Raw genomic sequence first — 23,692 nt, forward strand, 5'->3', positions numbered from 1 at the left:
TATTGTACTCATCAGTATGTAAGTAAGTAAGTAAGTAATATTTATTTATAAGGCGCTTTTCGAGACCAGGGTTCTGAATCAACTGCAGACGAGACAGCTCCTTCTTGTTAAGACATGAAAACAAACTGTTACAATAGTCCAGACGAGAAGAAACAAACGCATGGATTACAAGCTCCAGATCATGTTCCGACAACATTTTCCTAAATTTAGAGATTTTTCTCAGTTGAAGGAAACAGTTTCTGGTCAGTTTTCTGCAGTGTCGAACAAGAGACATGTCTTTATCAAATACAACACCCAGGTTTCTCAGGCTCAGTTTGACAGACTGACCTAAGTCACCCAAGTACTGATAGTGACTTACTTAGAAAATGTGCTTAAGCCCCGCCCGCTGAAAAACCGCTTGGAGATTAAATCTTGTTTATCATAACCAAACCCACTCTGCTGTGATTGGTTAAGGTTTTTCACCGGGTGTCATCAATCCTGGAAGTCACCCTTCTAGGGACTCGTTGTATAAACAAAGTGGGTGCTTGATTACAGCTGGCTGGCCACAAGACCCTTTTTGATGTTATTTGGTTTCTTTATTTGTATCATCCATTTTGTATATTTTTGCCTTATTGTTATGGCTTGTTTAGTCTCTGTGTGAATGTTCGGTTGCTTGTTTAGTTTTACAATTGTCACTCCCCCAACATTGGTGGTGGTCCTGGGTTCCCCGTTCCCTCTGTTGTTAGCCTTCTGTTTGTGTCTTCACTTCGTGTGGTTTGATTGTCACATGTCCTGGGTGACTCCCCGGGATTCCTTTCACCGTTCTGCCAGCGTGGTGAACCCCTCACCCAACGGTAAAACTCAGCACTGCTAAGATCCCTCCCAAAATTAAGGATCTTTGTATTACTGTAACAGGATTATCGGTACTAATAAAAGTGTTTGTTGTAAATGTAAGTAATTATTATTTGTAAAGCACCTTTCTCAGATCAGAGTCACATAGCGCTTGAACATGCTTTAAAACATGACATATAAATAAAAACAGCAACCCCAAGAAAATTAAGAGAAAGCCTTCACAAATATGAATGTCTTAAGATGTTTCTTGAAGGAGTCAGTAGATCATCAAACACAGAGGGCAACAGCCTGGAAGGATTTCTCTCCTCTTGTCCCAAACCCAGAGGCTTGTGTGTGCAACCATCAGTAGATTCTGATCCACAGTCCTCAGAGCCCGAGCTTGGGTGTAAGGCTGGCTACAGAGTCTGACCATGAATAGTTCTGAAAGTAAGAACCAGAATTTTAAAATTGATCCTGAAAGAAACTGGCAGCCAATGCAGAGTTTTAAGAATCGGGGAAATGTGAGTTCTTCTACTAGAGCTGGTCAGAGTTTTGTATTTACAGCAGGCGAGACAGCTCCTTCTTGTTCAGACACGAAAATAAACTATTACAATAGTCTAAACACAAAGACACAAACGCATGGATTATAAGCTCCAGATCATGTTATGACACCATTTTCCTTAGTTTAGAGATTTTCCTCAGTTGAAAGAAACAGTTTTTGGTCACCTTTTGGAGTGTACTAGAGACATGTCTTTGTCAAGTACAACACCCAGGTTTCTCAGGCTGTAAAAATGGAACCACAACCTCTGCTTTATTATTTCCTTGGGCGCAATTCCCAAGGTGGCGTTGTCTGGTATTTTTAAAATTTAAAGTGCTCATAACACTTCAAGAGAACATAGTCTTATAATATGTAACAATAGTATTATATTTTTCTACGGAAAACGTTACCGTTTGTTTACGGAATTATCATTTTCTCACCTCGTCATGCCACATAAGAGTTATGGCATTATGATACGTTGTTATTCTTTTTTAGCAGCTTTTGACTTAATATCAAGTTTTTGATGGCCCCTACAGTACCAATATACAGTATTTGTTCTAAGTAAGTAAGCTTTATGGTTGTCAATGATTAATTTCTTTCAGTTTCGCAGAATGCAGTTAAATTATATATTTTTGGTTGATGATTCTCAAAATAAATTATTTAATTTTTTTTACATTAAATAAAGCTATATATACAACATTGTCAAGGAATAAGCCATTAAAACGAAGGTTTCCGCTTCTTGGGAAAGTTGTTGTTTAAGGGGAATATACCAGAGCTGGCAGGTGTTCAGCAATGGATCTACCATTAAGGCAAAACAGTTTTTCATTCTGCAAAATTGAGGCAAGTTCACTGCCAGAGGCATGGCTAAAGGATAACGAAAGAAAATGTAATAAATGAAAGACACTGAATTTTAATACAGCATTGTTGTACTGAATAGAACATACCTCTATCTAAAATATAAGGATCATGTTTATATTATTTAACCTTCCTTTCCTAACAAATCGGCCAGTTTCTATGACATTTAAAATTTGTGCATGTCCTTAGATCAAGTACTCACAGAATTGAAAAGATCTACAAAGAAACAAAAACAGAAACCATTGGAATCCAGTGACGTGCATTCTCCAGACACATATGAAGTTTAAAAAATATATGATTTAATTAATAATTTTGCAACAAGTCTATATTGAATTGTGATATGTTGTGGGATAATAGTCTACATCCTCCATATGGCAGTCATCGGTGGTGGATAAATATTGATTTATATCTTCATAAACCTGTCATCTTTGACATTGACATAAGAGTCATAGCTGAAATATTATGTTTAATTATTATTCAAGCTGAATTCGTTTCAGGGATGAATTAACTAATAAATTATTAAAAAAAGGATTAGCAAACGTGGATTTAAACAGTATAGAGCAGGGGTAGGCAACCTGGTCCTCAAAGAGCTGCAGTGGGTGCAGGTTTTCGTTCCAACCATTCAAGAGGTCACATTTTGACCAATCAGGAGTCTTCAGAGTTTATTCAGTTGATTGTCAGTCTGGTGTTGCTTGTTCAGCTGAAATGTCATTGGTTAAACTGTACATGCTTGATCGGTTGGAACCAAAACCTACACCCACTGCGGCTTTTTGAGGACCAGGTTGCCAACCCCTGGCATAGAGTATGACCGTGATAGAAAAGGATTACAAGGAAGACGCAACTGATTCAATGCTCTTAATTTGAAAGCCGAGCGTTTATTTCCTCCTATCAAATGGCGTGCCTCCCCTGACGCCTATATTGAAGTGTCTAATGTTTTATTTTCTGACGTTTTTTCTTTGAATGCCAACGCTTATAACAACACTACCATCTAGCGGCAGGTATGTGAATCACTAGGGTATTTGTTTAACTCAGTTTCATTTTTAGATTTTACAAGGACGTTTCAGAAATACACCAGAGTTGTAAGTGGTGAATGCGAGTAATTGCCGATTCACGAATGCGAATGCGATGAATTTGTACAGACCAACATGAGAGTTACCAATACTAAATTTAAATACGTGGATATCATTCACATGTGCAAACCATTGGCACCCTCTGTTCGTTAACACATCTTAATGAGAACAAATTAAGCACACAGTCGTTTAGGCTATTGTAACAGTTTATTTCCGTGTCTAAACAAGAAGGAGCTGTCTCGCCTGCAGTTGATACAAAACTCTGCAGGAAGAATTCTGACCTGCTCTAGTGGAAGAACTCACATTTCCCCGATCCTAAAAACTCTTCACCGGCTGCCAGTTTCTTTCAGGATCAATTTTTAAATTCTGGTTCTTACTAGAAGAAGAAGATCTATTCATGGTCAGGCTCCTCCTTACATCAGTGATCTGATCCAGCCTTACACCCCAGCTCGGGCTCTGAGGTCTGTGGATCAGAATCTACTGATGGTTCCTGAACACACTTCTAGACCAGAGGAGAGAAATCCTTCTAGACTGTTGCTCCTAAGCTTTGGAACGATCTTCCTCTCCCTCTGTGTTTGATGATCTACTGACTCCTTCAAGAAACATATTAAGACCTTTTTATTTGTGAGACTCCTGTTTTTGTCTTATATGTCTTGACCTTTTAAAGTATATTGTTTTAACTGTGTATTGTTTTTGATTGTTAAAGGACTTTGTGACCCTGGTCTAGAAAGGCGCTTTAGAAATAACCATTACTTACTTACTTACTATTTTACAAACATGGGTATAATGTGATAAAATCAGAGCGGCTCGGCACGTGATAACGGCAACATTCATTAGATCAGTGATGCGAGATCGAATAAGGCAGTCGTTTTATTTAAATTGTTGTTATTGTTCCGTTATTATCGAAAAGGCTCCATCTGGCACAGTGTACAACTATTATGCAAGACGAACTCTCGCGATATTTCGGCCGAGGGGAAGTGTCGGAGTGTCAACAACGACCAGACAACAGCAGCAGGGTCCGGAGAGGAGCGGGGAGGGAGAGGGAAGATCTGCCTCCACGACGGGTTAGTACCCAAATAAAAATAAACAAAAAAAACACATGACAATGCAACCTGACACCTATCAAATCTCAACTGACACATTCTTTTGATTTCATCGTAAAATAGGGTGACGCGTTTACGCCTGCAGATCACAATAGCAGGCTAACGTTAGCTTCGAACTTGGCTGAGCTGTTACTGTGAACTCTCGACAAGCTACCGATTCGGTTTCGGTTAGCATTTAGCATTTGTCGGGGAAAAAAACCGAGCTGCTCCACGCGTTAATATAAAAATATTAATATTTTCCGTATTGACCAATATCTTACCTTTTAAATGGATGACGATGACATGACTGCCAAAATATGAAAGTAAATTGATAACACTCAGTTGTTTATGCTGCACAGAGGCCTGTGACTAGCAGGTTAGCACTGTTGGTAAACCGACCCACGGTGGGTACACACCCCGCCGGTGTGTGTTTGTGTGTGTCTTGTGTCATTCCTGGGACAATACGGACTGTTCTTACAGAATGAACATAAACAATGTGATTAAATGTGTATCGAGCATGTAGTCGCATTTACATGCGAGATAATATAGTAGCAGATAAAAACAGTAGTTCCGATGTATTGCTCAATGACACCATGTTTTATTAATCGATCAAAAAACATGCTTATCTATACTAAATATCTCAATACAAAATAACAAAAATAGGTCAACAAGATGTACCAACCCGATTTTTGCAGGGATTATTGATATATCAGCAAAAGCTTAAAAATGTAATAGATATTCAAAAGCTCTTTGCCAAGACATACAATTCTTGTTATTGGTTAATGTGCAATACACACAATGTTATGAAATAACATTGATATGATAGGACTGGGATGTATGAATAGAAGTGCAAATGAATATCAAATAGAACATGTCCTGAAAAATGTTTATGTGGTGTTCCATTCCACTTAAATGATGTTAGTTTATTCAACTCATGAAATCATCTTCTCAATAACTTTTTAAAATAAGCAATCATCAATGATGAAGAAAATGTATATGTTTGTATTGTTTCATATTGTATTGTATTAACTCTTTTTTTTCCTCTCTCTAGCAACATCAAACAACATATGTAGTGTTTTGTTTTAGATCTTTATTTATGTTTTCCAGAGCAAAGGTGTGACATGGGGGATGATCGGCCTTTTGTCTGCTCTGCCCCTGGGTGTGGGCAGGTACGTTTTTTTTCATTGTTTATTAATTCTCCTCTCTGAAATGTCATCAAAGCAAAAATAGGGTATTCATCATAGTAATTAATTCAATCACTCTGATAAGGGAATGAGTGTAGAAAATGAATTGTATGATAAAACAAACTTATTATGAAGCTAAAGATTCTGTGCCTGTTCGCTTCTGTGTTTTTTTTAACAACCTGTAGACATAATCATATTTTTTAAATGCAATAATTTATATGTTTACCACGTTTATGTTGCAGAGATTTACCAATGAAGATCATCTGTCAGTCCATAAGCACAAACATGAAATGACACTAAAATTTGGTCCTGCCCGGACCGACTCTGTTATCATAGCTGGTAAGAATTCTGAATCATCTGAAAATCCCACTTATTTTTCTATAAGTCCGCTTACATATATCTTTTCTTTCTTCCTAACCAGACCAGACTCCTACACCCACACGTTTTCTCAAGAACTGTGAGGAAGTTGGCCTGTTCAATGAGCTGGCCAGCTCCTTTGAACAAGAGTTTTCCAAAGCACAGGATGATGAGCAGAAGACTAAAACCCCTGTGAGAAAACAAATTCTGTATTTAACAAACGTACATATTTGCTCTTAAGTCACTAGACTAGCATTACCTCACCATTTCATTTTTGAACAAGGTACCAAAAGGCCAAACTGAGTCTGTCTTTGCTTTTAAAGGCCACATTGTTACAAGTGGCAAGTCGAGCAAAAGAAGAGGATGAGGGTCCTTTACAAGTGGACTCGTCGCCACCGAGAAGTCCAGACTCATCATCCAGCATGTCCGACCACAGCGGAGACTCAAGGGTGAGGGAAAAAAGCCGAGTGCAATTTTGCAACATGGAAACATCTATGTAACACCCAGTCAAAAAGCATTTGTCTCATAATTAATTCTCTAAATGCTAACAGGAAGTGGTCGCTAGGCCACCAAGTTCTACCCCGACACCAACCATAGTGCGTCCTGGTTCACTCCCCCTTCACCTGGGTAATGATGCTCTCAACCCAACTCTGCCGTCTCCCACATCTGTTATCACACAAGCTCCGCCCTCTAACAGACAGCTGGGGTAAACTGCACTACATTTTAAAATTCTTGATTAAAAAAAAAAAAGAATTCATTTTGATATATCTTCATAATGTTAAGTATTGCATTAATGCATTTGCTTATATTCAAATCTTCAGCACATCCTCTTAAACATTCTTAATATTCTCCTCTTAACATCACATTAATCTAAATTCATGAAGTGTCTTTCTAGTTAAACAGCATTCAACGTTCATTTTCAACAGGTCCCCTACAAGCTCTTACCCCCTGGTAAGGCACCTCCCCAACGGTCAGACAGTCCCACTATTGCCAAGTCCTTGCCAGACGACATCTGTTATATCTGTAAGTCTGTGAAAAATAATTTCTTTGCCTGCTGACTGACTGCCTTTTAACGTTTTGATCATTTGTTTAAATGGTAGCATGCTAGGCCAGCAAACTCTGTGCCTAATATCCCTGGGATTCCAGGACCCCCGCTTGGTGGAGCCAGTAGTGGATCGTCGTCTCCATCGGGTTACAATCTGCACATGGAAGCAAAGATGGTAAGCTCGACTCCTCTTTTCCTGTACTATACTCTTATTTGTGTACAATGCATGGATGAAATCAACATCCTGTTTGAGTTGTCTGAATGTTTGGGTTACCATGACAACTAAGTGTACCTTAAATGTGGTTGTGGCGTGTATGTTTGATTTTGTGGTATGTTATAAGGGTGTGCGATTAATAGTAATTTAGAAAATGTCACTTAAGAAGTCGTGTTTCTTTGTTTGATATTCCATCAATAAGATTTCAGACTGAACTCATGTTACAAACAGTGGTTGACTTGAGAACACGAGCAAGACGGGCAAACATTAAATCTTAGTTTTATTTTTGTACATGTTAGATAGGAAGTATGCAACAAACTGTCATTTGTTGTAGTTCTCGTTGTGTCTTGATGATGTCCCTTCTGCAAAGAAAATAAACTTGAGGAAATATATCGAATTGTTGACTTTAATGACTGGCAATTATAGTGCTCAAAATGGACAGAAGAAAGAAGAAAGTGAGGCACGATGACAAAATTAATTGAAGGAAAAGGGACAATTGATATCAATCTGCCCCAATTTTGAAAAAGGACTGAGTTGTAATAAAACTATTATTAATATTAATATTAATGTTTTTTTTTTGTTTTATAGTTGCTATAGTTGCTCAAGATGTATCACTGATGTCTCTGACATGCTGGATTGTCAAAGTAAACATTTTTTTTTTTTTTGTCCATGTAGCGTTTAAAGGCAGCTCTGAGTCATCAGGGTCCAGGATCACAAGATAATGGAGGTGGGGGGGCAGGTTCCATCCCTGCTGTCCCTCAGAAACAGGAACATAGCCAGCAGCTCACTCAGAACTCGGATGCCCCCTCGCCAGCCCAGCCGCAGGTAATGAAATTCTATTTTTTGCTACCATTTAGTTATCACATGGACACAAAGGCAGGAGACCTTTTAGTTCTTCTTAGTCATGAATGTTTTCAGAATCAGCCCTCAAAGCCAGGCGGACTGTGGTGAGTATATCGGCACCAATTCTGGAGTCCTGTGGAGAGTTTGGGCTCTTATGTCTGTGGACCAGGATCTACTGATGGTCTCGCACACTAGCTTCTGGACCAGAGGAGAGAAATCCTTCCAGGCTGTTGCTCCTAAGCTTTGGAACGATCTTCGACACCCTCTGCGTTTGATGGAATTTGTTTTGATTGTTTAAGCGCTTTGTGACTATGGTCTGTGAAAGACGCTTTACAAATAAAAAGTACCTTCTTAGCCCCAAAACGCCCCTCCTCCCCACCTCCCAAGTGCCATAAAATGTGAAGACAGAGGTTTCTCATTCTCAGGTGTCTCCTGCACAGCCTACAGGAGGCAGACGAAGGCGAGCGTCCGAGATGGACCCTGATGAGAGGAGGCAGCGCTTTCTCGAAAGGAACCGCGCCGCTGCCTCTCGCTGCAGGCAAAAACGAAAAGTATGGGTTAATTCCCTGGAGAAGAAGGCCGATGATCTCGCTTCTATGAATGTCTCCCTTGCGGTGCGTTCAGACGTGACATAAAAAAAAGCTTTCTTATTTGCGCCTCTGAAGGTATACAGGTGAATACTTTTGTGCTCTGTGCCTCCAGAATGAAGTGACCCTTCTGAGGAATGAGGTTGCTCAGCTCAAGCAGCTGCTCCTGGCTCATAAAGACTGTCCTGTCACTGTAATGCAGAAGAAAGCTGCTTTCCTAGGTAACCCTGAAAGTCATCCACTCCAGGTTTCCACCTTCCATCGTCATCCCATCCATCTAACGCATCCTTTTTCACACGCATCACCTTCTTAAGGGTGAATGTCTGTCTCTTGTCTGTAGCCGCAGGAGGCGAGGAAGTCTCCAGGGACACGTCTTCTGAACCCATCGGCTCACCGGCAGCTGTTATCCAACACGGCTCCTCACCGGCCTCCAGCCCCGGCCCTTTGATCAACGGAATGAGCGTCCGCGCCGCCGAGGCTGTGGCCATGTCTGTCCTGGCTGGAATGGGATCCGGACAGCCAGGGGGAGTCGTCATGGCAACACAACCGCAGTCAACAAACAGATGATGGGCTGGTGGAAGTGTCAGGAGGTACAGAAACGTCGAAGAGGGTCACACCATCAATGCCCCCCCACCAACCCAGACTGAGACACGACCCTCCCTCACAGCCAATGATAATCATGTACATGGCACAGTGCCTCCACAGAATGTCCACTCCCAGAAGACGTCCCATTCTGTGTGTGTGTAAATATCAACGTGGAACACTCACTGGAGGATTGGGTTCTTATTTCATGAACACCGTTCAGTAGTCTGAATGGAAATGTTCGGTTAAATGCACCTCGTGTCAAAATGCAGCTTCTGTTCTGTGCTGGCCCACAAATCTACCTGTGATCAGGTGTGTTCCAGGCTCTTTAACCTGTAATTCTTCAGCTCACTAGTGTTCTGATGACGCCTTGTACCTACAGTTCATTTCTCTCCCGGGAAGGTCTAGTTTGCTCTTTTGTTTTTGTTTGGGTCACTTATTTCTATCAAAACACACGGTTGTGTAGTGAGCCTAGTGCATAACAAACCAAATTGTAGACGTGTACATGGTTAACCCTGTGATTGTGTGCCTGCCTTTTTTTAAACCATCTTTTGGAATGGATGTTATAACTTACATCATGTATGTATCAAACTCTATTGGCTGCATGGATTACAGTTAAAAAAAGTACCACTTTTGTGCTACTGATCATGAAACTGTCAATTGATCTGTTTTTATACCTCGATTAGTGCTTGTTATTTAAGGGTCCCATCCTCAATCCTGACGTAACGTTAGACTGAACTAGAGAAAGATTTTAAATTATAATCAGAACTAACATATTTAAACCCCTTTACCCTGATATTTAATTTGAGGACAGAGTAGTGCAATATATTTTTCTATTCAATATCAATGTGCTTGCTTTTAGCTGATGTGCGTAGCTCTGCCGCCTTGAGGGGTGTGGTCTATTCACTTCAATGCTAAAGTTGTGTGGTGACCAGAGGGATTCTGTCGCTGTGTAATATTGATTGAATGTGATGGTGAGTAATCTCTAGATGTGTAAACAAACGTCCTAGTCCTGTGTGCTTTCCACATTTTCAATAGTAGCCATGTATCATGAAGTAAAGGTAAAATCTTTGCAAGGTGCTTCATTTTGAAAGTTTCTAAATGCAGATTTTTTTTTTACTTCCGGTTAACATTTACTTCCACTTTTATCCAACCCATGTGTCTTTTTTTTTTTTTTTTTCAATGGAATTTCTATTTGTTTATTTCAGTTTGTGTATATGTTGTTGTTGTTTTTCTCAATCGTATCATCCCTCGGTTTTGTGTGAACATGTCAGTGTTTGTTTTTGGACTGAGATTGGTCCACAAAAGAAAATGTCTCTGGAAGATGTTTGTAAGGATGGAGATTTGTCAATTTCTCAGGCTTCATGACGGGAAAAGACCTGTGTATAATCTCAACTAATGAGTAAGTTATTTCGGCAAATAATAAAAAATAAATTAATATGAGTCCTTGTTGTGTATTTTAAAAAGAACCTACTAAACATGCGTGGAAGAGAATATAATCGTCTAAGTAAATGGATACCCAGGGATTAGTTTTGCTGATATTACTGAGTAGTGGTTTGTTCCTCAGGCTGTTTATTGGAAACCAAATTTTTCCCTTTGGATATGTTTTTGTAGAAGCAGATAAGCCAGCATTATGGAGGAGCTGCCTGTGATCTGTAACGTTACATTTGTAAGCATTTTAAGAATGCTGTAAAGGTTTTTTGCTTTTCTTTATTGAGTATTGTTTTGATTGTTTAAGCGCTTTGTGACCCTGGTCTGGAAAAGCGCTATACAAATAAAAATTACTTACTTACTTACTTTTGAAAGTCAAACTAAATATTACTTGGTTAATATATATATATATATATAAAATATATAATTCATTATTTATTTTAGTATACAAAATGACCTGAAACGTTATCAAATAGAATAAAAAAACGAATACAATAAACTTAAATTAAACAAAAAAAAAATAACGCTACTAAACGAAAATACATTTCTACAGGGAGATATATATATATATATATATATATATATATACACATATACACATATACATAAGTCTTTTCAGATGAAGTCACTTCCAATAGGTTTAGCGTTAGTTTTCTTTTTATTAAAAAATGTTCAACCAAATACCTTTAAAAGAAAATTTAAATAGCACAAAACACAAAACCTAACACGTATTATATCTGCATTACAATGCATCATGAAAGCGCAATCGACTGATCAGTCCAGAATAATAACAGCTGGCAGATGCAGTACACACAAACCACCACCAGAGCGCGTGGTAACACCGGCTTGCGTCTTGTGTCACCGTCGCTGGCATCAGTCCGCGTCACGTGACCGAGCGGACTCTGGCTCTGAGTGATTCCAGCTCCACAGTCATGGCGGTGACGAGGAGTCTCAGGGATGCTACCGACGCTTGTTGTGCAACACTTTTGAATTAACCCGGCGCTTCTCACCCCCTTCATGCTGGACCGAACCCGCCGTCCTCGGAGAACCTCGTAACACTTCCAGTAGAGGCTGCCGTGCTTCCCGAACCATGGCCGAGCGCGGCGTCGATGTGTCGGCTCTGCCTAAAGAGGTCAGGGACCAGCTGGCGGAGCTGGATCTGGAGCTATCCGAAGGTAAGGTACTTTATTCGGCGACCGAGGGAAGGAGGGTACATTTGGTGTGTTTTACAGTGCGAGGGGAAGAAGAAGTAAAGCTGCTGCTGCTGGCGTCAGCTGACAGAGAAACAACAACAACAAATGTCAAATAAACACAGTTGCCATTTCAACCACCAGGACCACCTTCTTCTGACCCAGATGTGTGTTCACCAATCTACTCTGTGTCAATATAATCTGCATTGTTTCATCCAAGGCTTGGAAGAACAAGTGCTGCAGACACAAGTGGATGAAAATAATGGGGTCATGGGTTTTTGAAGTCTGAACCCCCTTTTGGAAAAAAACTGCAGCAGCTGATTCAAGATGTTGTTGTTGTTGGTTTTGGATTTAGAAATGTGAAGATATTGGAGCTGCTCAGGCTGTTATGCAAGTCTCCTCCTCACACTGTGATTCACAGAGCGGTCGCTTCGATTGGTGCCGAGCGGTTCCCAGGTGCCCCGGGGGTGGATGAGTAATTCTGTGCTCCACTGGCATCAGCCATGGAGGGGGGGTGGGGGGGGGGGGGTTGAGAAGGTCCACTGTGGTGGCTGCGATGATGACCCAGTACCACCTGGACGCACTGAGGAGTGCACGGCTTTTCAACAAATACTTCATCCCCCAACTTGTATCGGAGGCATTTGAGTTTGTTTACTAAAGACTACCATATAATTCTCTACAGTTTAAGAACCTTTGCCAGGTTTATGATCTCAGTAATAAACACCACAAAGATAGTGCCGTGACTAAGCCTGAGTCACTAAGGAGTCGGTTTAAGTCACGACAAAACAGTCAACAAAAGGAAGACGGAGACACCAACCAAAAAAATAATAATAGGTAACGACAGGTTTTAAGTGTAACTTTAGAGGAGAGTTGGTAGAAAAAAGACGCCAGATGCCGTCCACGCGGCGTCCAGCGTGTCCACCTTCTGCTTGTAACCTGCACTGACCCACCGTGACCAGGGCGACTGGCAGCTGGCAGTCAAAACCCTTCTCATGGATATCTCTTTACACGGCAACAGCTTACTTTTCGTTGTCGTCCCCCGTGGATGTGGATGGGCATCCCTAGCAACAGAGGAAAATATGCATCAGCATATTCCTTTTTTTTTAAAAGACGGCAAGTGTGAGTGGGTAAGTGTGAGACTCCTCCTACTTGAAGCTCCTCTGACTGTCCGGAGACACAAAGGAGGCCTTTGAAGGGATGAAAGACTTCGGGGAGTGTTTTTCGTCTCTTAGAGCTTCTGGCGTGTGTGACCGTCCAGCAAATTTAAATATTTTAAACTTTTATTTTATTGAGGCTCATTTGTTTTATTGGTCCCACCAATGATTTATTTACTTGACTTTATTTATTTCTTGGTAATCCAGGTGTTTCACAGCCTCTTGTGATCTGTCATTTAAGTATTTGAGGATCTCCCTGGCTTCAACATTGGCTTCTCATTGTTGTTATTAACAAAATCCCTTTAAAAATGTTCCCTTTAAATCAACATGAATTGGGTTTCAATGTAATAGCAATAATTATTTTTTTTGTCACTTCGTGTTTTGCTTAAAGAGATCTAGTAACGCAGCGTAATAATTGGTTCTCATGGGTTTTATTTGGTCATTCTAATGTTTTACTTTGATTGTCTCATATTCTTATTGTTTTGTTTTTGTTCTTTCTTTTTTAACGTGACTGAATTATATGTGGAACTGAGGAGTTCAGGGTGACACCACGTTCAGTGGGTTAAAGAGAGGAATGGTTGACGATGTTATTCAAAGATCTGACCTGATTTAAAGTCGCACAGTCATGTAAAAAAATCATCGTATCGTCTTGTGGATTTGAACGTCTGGTACAACGAAAGATTCATTTATTCGGAGACATACAAAGACGATGACAAAAACAACTCATAATGGTTTCATTGAAGAACTGATAGATAAACATTTTCCACGTTTCTTAAATAATAACACTTCAGTTGCTACTTCAATAGCAATGACATTGTACCGACAAAAATATTTGTTAGTCACATGATACACACAGGACTAAAGGCCGTGCCCAAATCTGAAGGGTGATGCGAAGGGCCTACCGGGTGGCGAAGTGGTAGTGCTAGGGGTAGTGTAGTGGTAGTGGTAGTTCAAACTGAGAATCCGAATCGAGCCTAAATCTGCTGTGTCTAATTGGAAAAAAAACAAAACAATTTCCCGAAGGAGACCTCCTGAGGGATCAATAAAGTTCTACCTAACCTAAATATACACAACTGTTTACTCTTTTTACAGGATTGTAGTCCCACTAATGTTTAGGATTTTACATTTCTTAAATATACTTTCTTTCTCTCTGGGATATCTAAAATTTCTTTAACGCACAGAGAACCTTTTTTATTTTTTTAAAGAACCGCTTTATTCTGAACTGAAAACTAAACACATGGTTTAATATCCACTTTCATCTTCATGTAGCATGTTAGCATGTTAGCATGCTAATGCTGGAAGCAGGTTCTGGGCCTGCTCCGTCCTGAGAGGGGGAGAGAGAGCGAGACGAGAGATTACTGCCCTGCCTGTCTCTCAATCTAGGTCACAGAGCATCAGGGGGCAATAGCCTGGCTCTCTGAGCCTGCCAGTCATACTGGTCTAGTGCTGCTGCTGGAGATCTCTGCAGCCCACACAACTGCACCGCCGCCGTGCTCATCTGGGCCTGCATTTGCTTCTCTTTAATACGTTTATAAACATAACATTATAAGGTATTGATTACGACATCATTCGCAGATTAAATGCACACAAAGTGTGAAATATAATCTCGATCATCAACTGACATTTATTTTCATTTTAACGTTAAAGCATTTGCCTATTAACTTGTCGTTGTCATGGTTATTGTCTTTTTACAGAAAGATTTAATGTGCAATATTGATCATTTTTCAAATAAGCAGTTTGAAGGATAACACAAAAGCAAAAGTATTCTTAGTAACACAAAATAATGTCATGTTGTGTTATCAGTTTTATTTTTAAGTATATTCTTTATTGAGTATTGTTTTTTTTGTTTAAGCGCTTTGTGACCCTGGTCTGGAAAAGCGCTATACAAATAAAAATTACTTACTTACTTACTATATGTTTATTTCTGTACACAGATGCTGCAAGTGTTATTTGAGCAAAACAAAATAAATGAAAGTTTTTGTCATTTAGTGGAGATTAAATGGGGAAATTATGTTTTTTTTCGGACCTCGTGTATTTCAGTAAAGTTGCTGTGGATCAAGACTAGTGGAGTCTGACTGCAGAACTTTGGCACTTGTCCTATGATTGCTTCACGTTCTCTTTTTGGAGCAATACTTGACAAATAAATGATGAAAATGAATGCGATTCAATGGGCTAGAATGGCATTCATCTAAATGTTGAATCAGCAAATCGAGTGAGTCGTAATTTGAGGTGTCACAAATTTAAGTTAATGTGCCTCAAAGTTAGATACCGTTCAAGTCAGTATATAAGAAACAACTTCAATGAGAAGGACGGTATTTTGATGACTATATTAGCTTTTAAGTGATAGTAGGCGTTTTAGTAGTATAGTATAGTAAACTAGAAAAATTGACGGTCAATGTGGACGAAAGCTGTGCTACTACTAAAGCTACTTCCTGGGTCATTTTAGTTCCTCTGTGAATTCTCAGACGGTGTGTGTCTGAGTCGAAGCATCGTGCCGATGTGTGTCTGTTTGCACGTCTCCGCCGCTGACCAGGACGCAGCGGAAACTGATTTATCCATTAAAAGCTCATTAGCAGCTGCAAGGAAAGTTGTTTTTCTGATCCCCAGCCAGCGCTCCGAGGCCTCCCGGCACAACACACAGCAACAACGCAGCAGTGATTGTGTTTTTTTTTTGTTCAGAAATCTTACATAACCCACTATAAGTAGAATTGTGGCTCACTCAAATAAACCCAAGAAGGGAAATGCACCGAAGCTCCTCTGAATAATGCACACACCTCCACACTGCTGCAGCTTGATCATGTAATGAAGTTCAGTTCAGGATGTGTCGTGATCTGTCGTCTACTGTCTCTCTTGCGTTTGATCGTTGTCGGTGTTAATACACAAAGCAAACTGTTTGTTCCACCCACTGCGATGGGAGAGCGCTCACAAGAGGGAACTCTTCTATTCCGTCCATGATGTCAGAAATGCCACATCCTACACCTATTAATTGTTAATGGTGTGTGGCCTCCCTTTATATTACAGTTATGACCCATGAAACATGCACTCTGGTACTTTCAAGTCTTTAGAAGCAGAGATCCATCTAGTGCCCACATTTACCCATCCCCCCCCAAAAAATGCCCTCTTTTCCTATCTTCAATAAACCCCCTTCAAATAAGAGCCACCATATGTCAGAGCCACATGAACAGTAGCACATGTCAAACACTTTTTTATCATGTTGCTCGGCTATCAAAAACATTACCGTGTCACGAAGAGTCAACATTTCCTTAAATGGTTTGCAGGAGAACGCAAACCAAATCTAAAGCCTGGTTCTACTTCCTGTCTTGAACCTGTGAGTTATATCTGATAGAGACTTTGATTTATGAATGTTTTGACGAACGGCCTTTGATAAAATATTTGCTACATTCTGCAGGTCTACAGACAGAGACCAAATATTCTCATGGAGACTGAGTTAGTTTCCGACTCTAAGGCCTGTCAGTCATGTGTGAATCCACGTACTCGTTCTGGCTGCTTCTGTGAGAAAGTCATGATTAATCATGATAACAACAGGAAAAAACCTGCCACATTTATGATAGTAGATCACAGTCTAAATTATATTTAGTCAAAACTATATAGTTTAATGTTCCATTTGGTCTACACGTTTAGTATCAAGAAGTGATACATTGATTCTGCAATAAACAACATCAACTGAGAAAAATCTCTAAACTTAGGAAAATAATGTCACAACACGATCTGGATCTTATAATCCATGCGTTTGTATCTTTGTTTAGGCTATTTTAATCAGCCAGTTTCTTTCAGGATCAATTGGAAAATTCTGGTTCTAACTTTCAGATCTATTCATGGTCAGGCTCCTCCTTACATCAGTGATCTGATCCAGCCTTACACCCCAGCTCGGGCTCTGAGGTCTGTGGATCAGAATCTACTGATGGTTCCTGAACACACTTCCGGACCAGAGGAGAGAAATCCTTCCAGACTGTTGCTCCTAAGCTTTGAAACGATCTTCCTCTCCCTCTGTGTTTGATGATCTACTGACAAGAAAACATCTTAAGACATTTTTATTCGTGCAGGTTTTCCCCTGATTTTCTGGGACTCCTGTGTTTGTCTTATGTGTCTTGGCCTTTTAAAGCATGTATTTTAACTGTATATTGATTGTTATTGTTAAAGCGCTTCGTGACCCTGGTCTAGAAAGGTATTAACAAATAACCTTTACTTTACTGACTTACTTACTTGTAATTGTATGTGTTATATGTGAGTCATCATCAAGATACATGGTAAAAATACTTTAATAACATTGATGCTTTGCCTTGTCAGTTATTTCTAACTCAACAGATGAAGAACGAAATCATAAGTGATGTCTTTGTCTGTGAACCAAGCTCGGACGGAAAGTTGATAATATTCAAGAGGAATTTGAAATCAACGACAATGCTAGCAGATAATGAACATTTTACAAAATGGCCGCGTGACAAACTTTCTTATAGATGTATAAAAGCCACAAGCAGTTGCACCTTGGAGAGTTTAAGACAAACTTACTTTTTTTTATCTGTTCTCATCATTGTATATGAAAGTTGGTGAGGTCTATACACATTTCCATCTTCAGTAAAATGTAAGTTTCAGTTTAGAACTGAATCTTCATCAGACGCTTTGGTCGCTCCCACATTCGTCCATGTGAGCGAGAACTCATTCATGACGGTTAACCTGCTTGTTTCCTGTCTAATTACAGCAAGTCACTGCTTGTGCGCCTGTGTGCGCGAGGGCGTTGTGTACTTGTAGTGCCGTCACAGGGTTTCACAAGTGTGTGCTGGGAAACATGACTCAGTCTGTTACCTGAGTGGGTCACGCCCAGTACAACAAATGCCGGGGACCTCGGAGAATGTTTGCATGTCGTCAGGATTATTCAGAATAGTGAGACAAGAGTGTGTTAAAGTTGAAGGTGGTGATCGATGTGTGTGCTTTTGTGTGTGAATAACCAACAGTATTACTGAGGAGTATACAGTCATACTTAAAGTTTGCGTAATGCAGGCCAATCTTGTCTTTCTTGTTGTCATCTTAAGCACAGATTGTTTTATGGGGCCCTTCATATTTGAGTGCAGGCTCATGGATGTTCCGGGTCGATACATGTCAAGTTGGCTTATTGACATTTGACTTTACAACTGGTGACTCATAAGTTTCTTAGCAAAACTATATTAGTTCATCAGTCCTCTCAACTTCTGTCACTATAATCCTTTTTTCAAAAGTATAAAGTGTCAGTAGTTGAAAATGGGATCAGCAAGAAGTTGTGGGTCAGTTAGAAAACTGAATATCTTGTTTTCAGGCTAATAAATGAGCTAAACTAAATGATAAATCATCCAATTTTGAATGTAAATAGCAGTTGCACCTCAGAGAGTTTCAACTTGTTGGTGCAAGACTTGTGAAACAAACTAAAAAAGTCAGATAACACTTATATATATCTTGCTTTCAGGCTAATAAATGTGCTAAAATAAAAGATAAATAATCCAATTTTGAATGTAAAGTGAACTAATTTTAAGTAAAATAGCAGTTGCACCTCAGAGAGTTTCAACTTGTTGGGGCAAGACTCGGGAAACAAACTAAAAAAGTCAGATAACACTTATATATATCTTGCTTTCAGGCTAATAAATGAGCTAAAATAAATGATAAATAATCCAATTTTGAATGTAAAGTTAACTAATTTTAAGTAAAATAGCAGTTGCACCTCATAGAGTTTCAACTTGTTGGCGCAAGACTTGTGAAACAAACTAAAAAAGTCAGATAACTCTTATATATATCTTGCTTTCAGGCTAATAAATGAGCTAAAATAAATGATAAATAATCCAATTTTGAATGTAAAGTGAACTAATTTTAAGTAAAATAGCAGCTGCACCTCAGAGAGTTTCAACTTGTTGGCGCCAGACTTGTGAAACAAACTAAAAAAGTCAGATAACACTTATATATATATCTTGCTTTCAGGCTAATAAATGAGCTAAAATAAATGATAAATAATCCAATTTTGAATGTAAAGTGAACTAATTTTAAGTAAAATAGCAGCTGCACCTCAGAGAGTTTCAACTTGTTGGCGCCAGACTTGTGAAACAAACTAAAAAAGTCAGATAACACTTATATATATATCTTGCTTTCAGGCTAATAAATGAGTTAAAATAAAAGATAAATAATCCAATTTTGAATGTAAAGTGAACAAATTTTAAGTAAAATAGCAGTTGCACCTCAGAGAGTTTCAACTTGTTGGTGCAAGACTTGTGAAACAAACTAAAAAAGTCAGATAACACTTATATATATATCTTGCTTTCAGGCTAATAAATGAGCTAAAATGATAAATAATCCAATTTTGAATGTAAAGTGAACTCATTTTAAGTAAAATAGCAGTTGCACCTCAGAGAGTTTCAACTTGTTGGTGCAAGACTTGTGAAACAAACTAAAAAAGTCAGATAACACTTATATGTATATATCTTGCTTTCAGGCCAATAAATGAGTTAAAATAAAATATAAATAATCCAATTTTGAATGTAAAGTGAACTAATTTTAAGTAAAATAGCAGTTGCACCTCAGAGAGTTTCAACTTGTTGACGCCAGACTTGTGAAACAAACTAAAAAAGTCAGATAACACTTATATATATATCTTGCTTTCAGGCTAATAAATGAGCTAAAATAAATGATAAATAATCCAATTTTGAATGTAAAGTGAACTAATTTTAAGTAAAATAGCAGTTGCACCTCAGAGAGTTTCAACTTGTTGGTGCAAGACTTGTGAAACAAACTAAAAAAGTCAGATAACACTTATATATATCTTGCTTTCAGACTAATAAATGAGCTAAAATAAAAGATAAATAATTCAATTTTGAATGTAAAGTTAACTACTTTTTGAGTAGCTGCCGACTCGAGCAATCGTTCCCCCGCTTTACTCGCTGCACTTCTCAAGTTTAACCTTTGTATTGTTCCCTGGGCTCGCCCTCCCCTTTTCTCTCCGTCCTTCTATTTCTTTTCTACTCGTTTCCTCGCATTATTACCCTGAACCCTCATGCTGGGAAAGTATAAATCTGGGGTTTTCTGCTGAATCAAAGAGTCACGGTGTTCTTTAGATTTTAGAAAGCTTATTGCAAACATGTTATTACGTGACTAACAGATAGTAAAATCTAACAAGAAATACACTTGTTTTGTTAGTACATTGTCAAAGCGATTGACTACAAGTTGTTATTATCAAGAAAACAGTGATATAATTGTAGTTCAATGCATTAATTCTTCATGTTAGCGATGGTGTAAACATTACATAATCTTTATTAATTTCATCTTAAATGTTGTTCTTTTAGCAAGTAGATCGTTTCAAGGAAACATCTGGATACACCGTGATGAGCTGAGATGTTCAAACATATGTTCGGATCTGTTTCAACCACCTGGTGTCGAAGAGATTTTCCTGGGGAAAGGGAGTGAGAGTGTGTTGGGTTGAGATGTGAGAAGAAAAGGCAGTGAAAAGAAAGGGGTTGGCGGCTGATTACTATTCAGAAGGAGTGCCTGTGGGGTGGAAGGAAAGACTCGCTGCAATTCAAACAATCTCATGTGATCCAGTGTGTGCGGGGGTCAGGAGAAGATGTTGCTTTTTTATCTTTTTTTGTTTCCCCAACAGTCGTCCGGCGGAAAGACGTGTGAGCTGTGTTAGATGCTGAAGTTTTTTATTTGATGTGACAAGGCTAGTGTGAGAAAGTGGTTTGACTAGTCAGGGTCTCAGCGTCTCCTACCTACGGTAGAGCTTCTCCATTACGATGTATTTCAAAAAACAGATGATTCTCTCATCACCCGGATGGAAGAGTAATTATTGTGCGTTTCATTTGATGCTATAGCAGCCCCTCCCCCCAATGCTTACTCCGTTGGCCTCTTCTTTTTCCGCAGTGAAACTGCCTGTTCACATGAGCTAAAAATAAATCATGTGACTGAGCAAGGCCAACTGTATCGTTCATGCATTACTTATGGAACTGTTTGCTTTTCTTCCATTTTTTCCCCTCAGAAAATCCCCCCGAGGCTGTTGGATTCTTAAGCTGTCAGCCGGCCAAACATGAACATACTCGCATGTCGTGTGTCTCTGGTCGTCGACCTTTGTCACGAAAACGGCCGTATAGGAAGCCGAAAATAACCCCCCCCGACACCTCGCTTTTTAAACTGTTACACTGAAAATAAGATGATTTTTTAGCCCTAGTATCAAACAAATAGTGTTACAATCAGAAAACATGACTTTATTCTTTGTCTATGTCTTTGAACACTCGACCTACTGACTCGTCAAAATGTGAAACTGTCACTGAAAAGTGACGTTTTTCTCTCTAAAAAAAAAAAGAAATCTGTCAGATTTGCCCTCACAAGGGTTTTGCTGTGTCAGCGAATCTCCTGGATTGACAGTGAGCTCTTTAAGCTCATCCGAGGTTTGCTGGGGTGTAGAGAGATGCAGATGGGATGTCAGTGGGAGACAGTGGAGGAGCAGGAACATTTGAGTCACATGACCTCAGGACCTTTTCAAGCCTTCGTCTAAGCCTCACCCTTATTGAAATGTCAAACACTGAGCCTTTTTAATCAAGTTTTCTTACCTGTTTTTTGTCTCTATTTTATTTTTTGGAAATGAGTTGTACATTCATTTTGAAGTGACTTGTATTCTTCATTTCCCTCTACCATATTTGACCAGCCGATTTAAAAACATGTCTGTCCTCTCTGTTGTTTAGGTGACATCACGCAGAAGGGTTATGAGAAGAAAAGGACCAAACTCTTGGCTCCCTTCATCATCCATGCTCCGGGTAGGTTCAAAGTAAATTTGTAAAAGGTGTAAACTTGTTTACACATTCCAACTGCATCAGATGAAGTCTCACCTTTATTTAGCTAGCTTAGCTTTGACTGTACTGATGTGGAATTTATTTACTGTAATGCCACACCAGTACAAGTAAACAGTATAACATTTAAATCTATAAACTGAATAAAATGCATCTGAATAACAATTTAAAAATTATAGTTCAGTACTTAATATCAATTGTAAGTAAGTAAGTAAGTAATTTTTATTTATATAGCGCTTTTCCAGACCAGGGTCACAAAGCGCTTAAACAATCAAAACAATATTCAATAAAGTATATACTATAAAGGTCAAGATAAAACTGATAACACAACAGGAGTTCCAGAAAATCAAGGAAAAGCCTGAACAAATAAAAACGTCTTAAGATGTTTCTTAAAGGAGTCAGTAGATCCATCAAGTGCAAAGAGAGAGGAAGATTGTTCCAAAGCTTAGGAGCAACAGCCTGAATACAAAGTGTTGTATATGTGGCTTGATGTTTTGATTTTGACCTGCCGGGAAATGCGGATATAAACTATATTCAAGCTAATTCTGCTGCAAGCCTAAATGTTTTTCATCATAGATGGTTGCAGATAAAAATTGAAAACATTAGCCTAAATGTCACCGTCTGTGTCGTCCACAGTAGAACCACCTCCTAAGAAAGATGTGCTGCCTCCAGCTCCCAGTTCATCCTCCAGTCACGCTCCGCCCCCGTCCAGCTCATCCAGATACCGGGAGCGACGCTCCCGCAAAACACATCGCAACGGAGGAACCAGAGACGACCGTTACAGATCAGGTTCAAACTCTCACAGAAAACACACCTCTTGTCGGTTAAACCCTTTTGTGTCGGCCTTCCTTCCTTGGGGACTATTGAAGGTTTTTTTTTTACGAAGCAGAGCGATGTCACTTGCAGGCCTTGAGTGGTGAAGTTATGAAAAAGAGAATGTAGTGGGTCAGGATAAATGAGAACAGAGAGCGAGTGGAATGTTTCTGCTCGTTGTGATTCAAAGTGCCTTCCCTCCAGACCTCACCACACCTTTTCCTGAATATCTCTCACAATGTTTCATACAGTCAAATCACTCGCACATGTTCTGTATTTTTCATCAGTAAATACTATGAAAATCTCGAATCATGTACTGAATTTTGGACCAAATGTCCTTGAAACTTTTGTAAGTTGAAGATTATACTCCATAAGAAAAACAGATGTTTTTAACCTTAAGAAACATTATCAATCAAACATTTTATTAATGCCTACTAGTTTTCCTTTATAATGTTATGAAACATAGTTTGTTGTCAAATATGTCATATCAAATTGTGAGGGTTTGCACCGTCAAAATATTAATCATTCGTTTGTTTGGCTTTGAATGAAAAAAAAATACAAACTAATGACGTATAGAACGTAACTAAACAAAAGAAACCACATAAAAACTGCTGGAGCTCAATCTGATGTCGGCTGTTAGCAGCTGGATAACGGTAGCAAAAAGGCGAATACTTAGGATAATTGTGGTGCTTTGGTATAACTTATATTGTACATTTAATTCATGAAAAAGACGTAAGTAGCAACATCCTCACATGCATCTTTCAAAAGTGTCTTCCGTATCAAACTTTCACCTCAACTTAAAGCTTCTAGGTAAAAAAAATAAATAAAAAGTGCTTAAATGATGCTTAAAGAAGTCTCATTATACATGGGTGACTACAATCAAATGTATTGTGTTTTACCTAAGAAGTCATTCAGGCCTGAGTTTGGGAGAGGCGGAAAAAAACCCGACTGGAACAATGGATCGTCTGAATTGGTGGAAAGCTTTGCCCTTAAGTCTGAATTGAAGGAAGCAAGTGCTTCACAAAATATATTATTCTTTAGTTCAGGTGTTTTATTTTAGTTGAGCGTCAAGTCCCTGTGTTATGTAGACGGATGAACAGGAGCTGAACGTCGAACTACAT

The 23,692-nt window shown here is 39.1% G+C and overlaps 2 protein-coding genes across 5 annotated transcripts in view; both read left to right on the forward strand.

The window, feature by feature from the left end:
- The first annotated feature begins 4,258 nt into the window (after window positions 1–4,258).
- LOC148070420 (cyclic AMP-dependent transcription factor ATF-7-like) lies at window positions 4,259–10,610 on the forward strand. 3 transcript variants are annotated; one of them, XM_087800869.1, is made up of 12 exons: window positions 4,259–4,337; window positions 5,463–5,524; window positions 5,782–5,878; window positions 5,961–6,088; window positions 6,220–6,345; window positions 6,448–6,602; window positions 6,823–6,919; window positions 6,997–7,116; window positions 7,831–7,980; window positions 8,424–8,612; window positions 8,701–8,806; window positions 8,926–10,610. In XM_087800869.1, exons 2-12 carry the CDS (start codon window positions 5,477–5,479, stop codon window positions 9,150–9,152), a joined length of 1,443 nt encoding a protein of 480 aa, XP_087656995.1. In that variant the 5' UTR covers window positions 4,259–4,337; window positions 5,463–5,476; the 3' UTR covers window positions 9,153–10,610. The 3 variants fall into 3 exon arrangements, with proteins under 3 accessions (XP_087656995.1, XP_087656994.1, XP_087656996.1); XM_087800868.1 differs by having other exon boundaries at window positions 5,782–5,875; window positions 5,958–6,088; XM_087800870.1 differs by having other exon boundaries at window positions 5,782–5,875; window positions 5,958–6,088; window positions 8,900–9,062.
- A 913-nt stretch (window positions 10,611–11,523) lies between these two features.
- The window catches only part of LOC148070421 (disco-interacting protein 2 homolog B-A-like), a 34,096-nt gene continuing 21,927 nt past the window's right edge, over window positions 11,524–23,692 (forward strand). For both annotated transcript variants that reach the window (XM_087801362.1, XM_087801363.1), the window contains exons 1-3: window positions 11,524–11,773; window positions 21,654–21,725; window positions 22,395–22,547. In XM_087801362.1, the coding sequence (XP_087657488.1) occupies window positions 11,689–11,773; window positions 21,654–21,725; window positions 22,395–22,547 (310 nt within the window). In that variant the 5' untranslated portion in view covers window positions 11,524–11,688. The remainder of the gene's footprint in view (window positions 11,774–21,653; window positions 21,726–22,394; window positions 22,548–23,692) is intronic.

The sequence above is a fragment of the Callionymus lyra genome, chromosome 10 (genome assembly GCF_982586985.1).
Source record: "Callionymus lyra chromosome 10, fCalLyr1.hap1.1, whole genome shotgun sequence".
NCBI lineage: Eukaryota > Metazoa > Chordata > Actinopteri > Syngnathiformes > Callionymidae > Callionymus > Callionymus lyra.

Excerpts from the sequence above, each read along its gene's own strand:
- LOC148070420 (XM_087800869.1), top strand. The coding sequence starts at position 5,477 with ATGGGGGATGATCGGCCTTTTGTCTGCTCTGCCCCTGGGTGTGGGCAG. Across the intron at positions 6,089-6,219 it reads AGCAGAAGACTAAAACCCCT|GCCACATTGTTACAAGTGGC; the intron begins GTGAGAAAACAA and ends TTGCTTTTAAAG. Across the intron at positions 6,346-6,447 it reads ACCACAGCGGAGACTCAAGG|GAAGTGGTCGCTAGGCCACC; the intron begins GTGAGGGAAAAA and ends AAATGCTAACAG.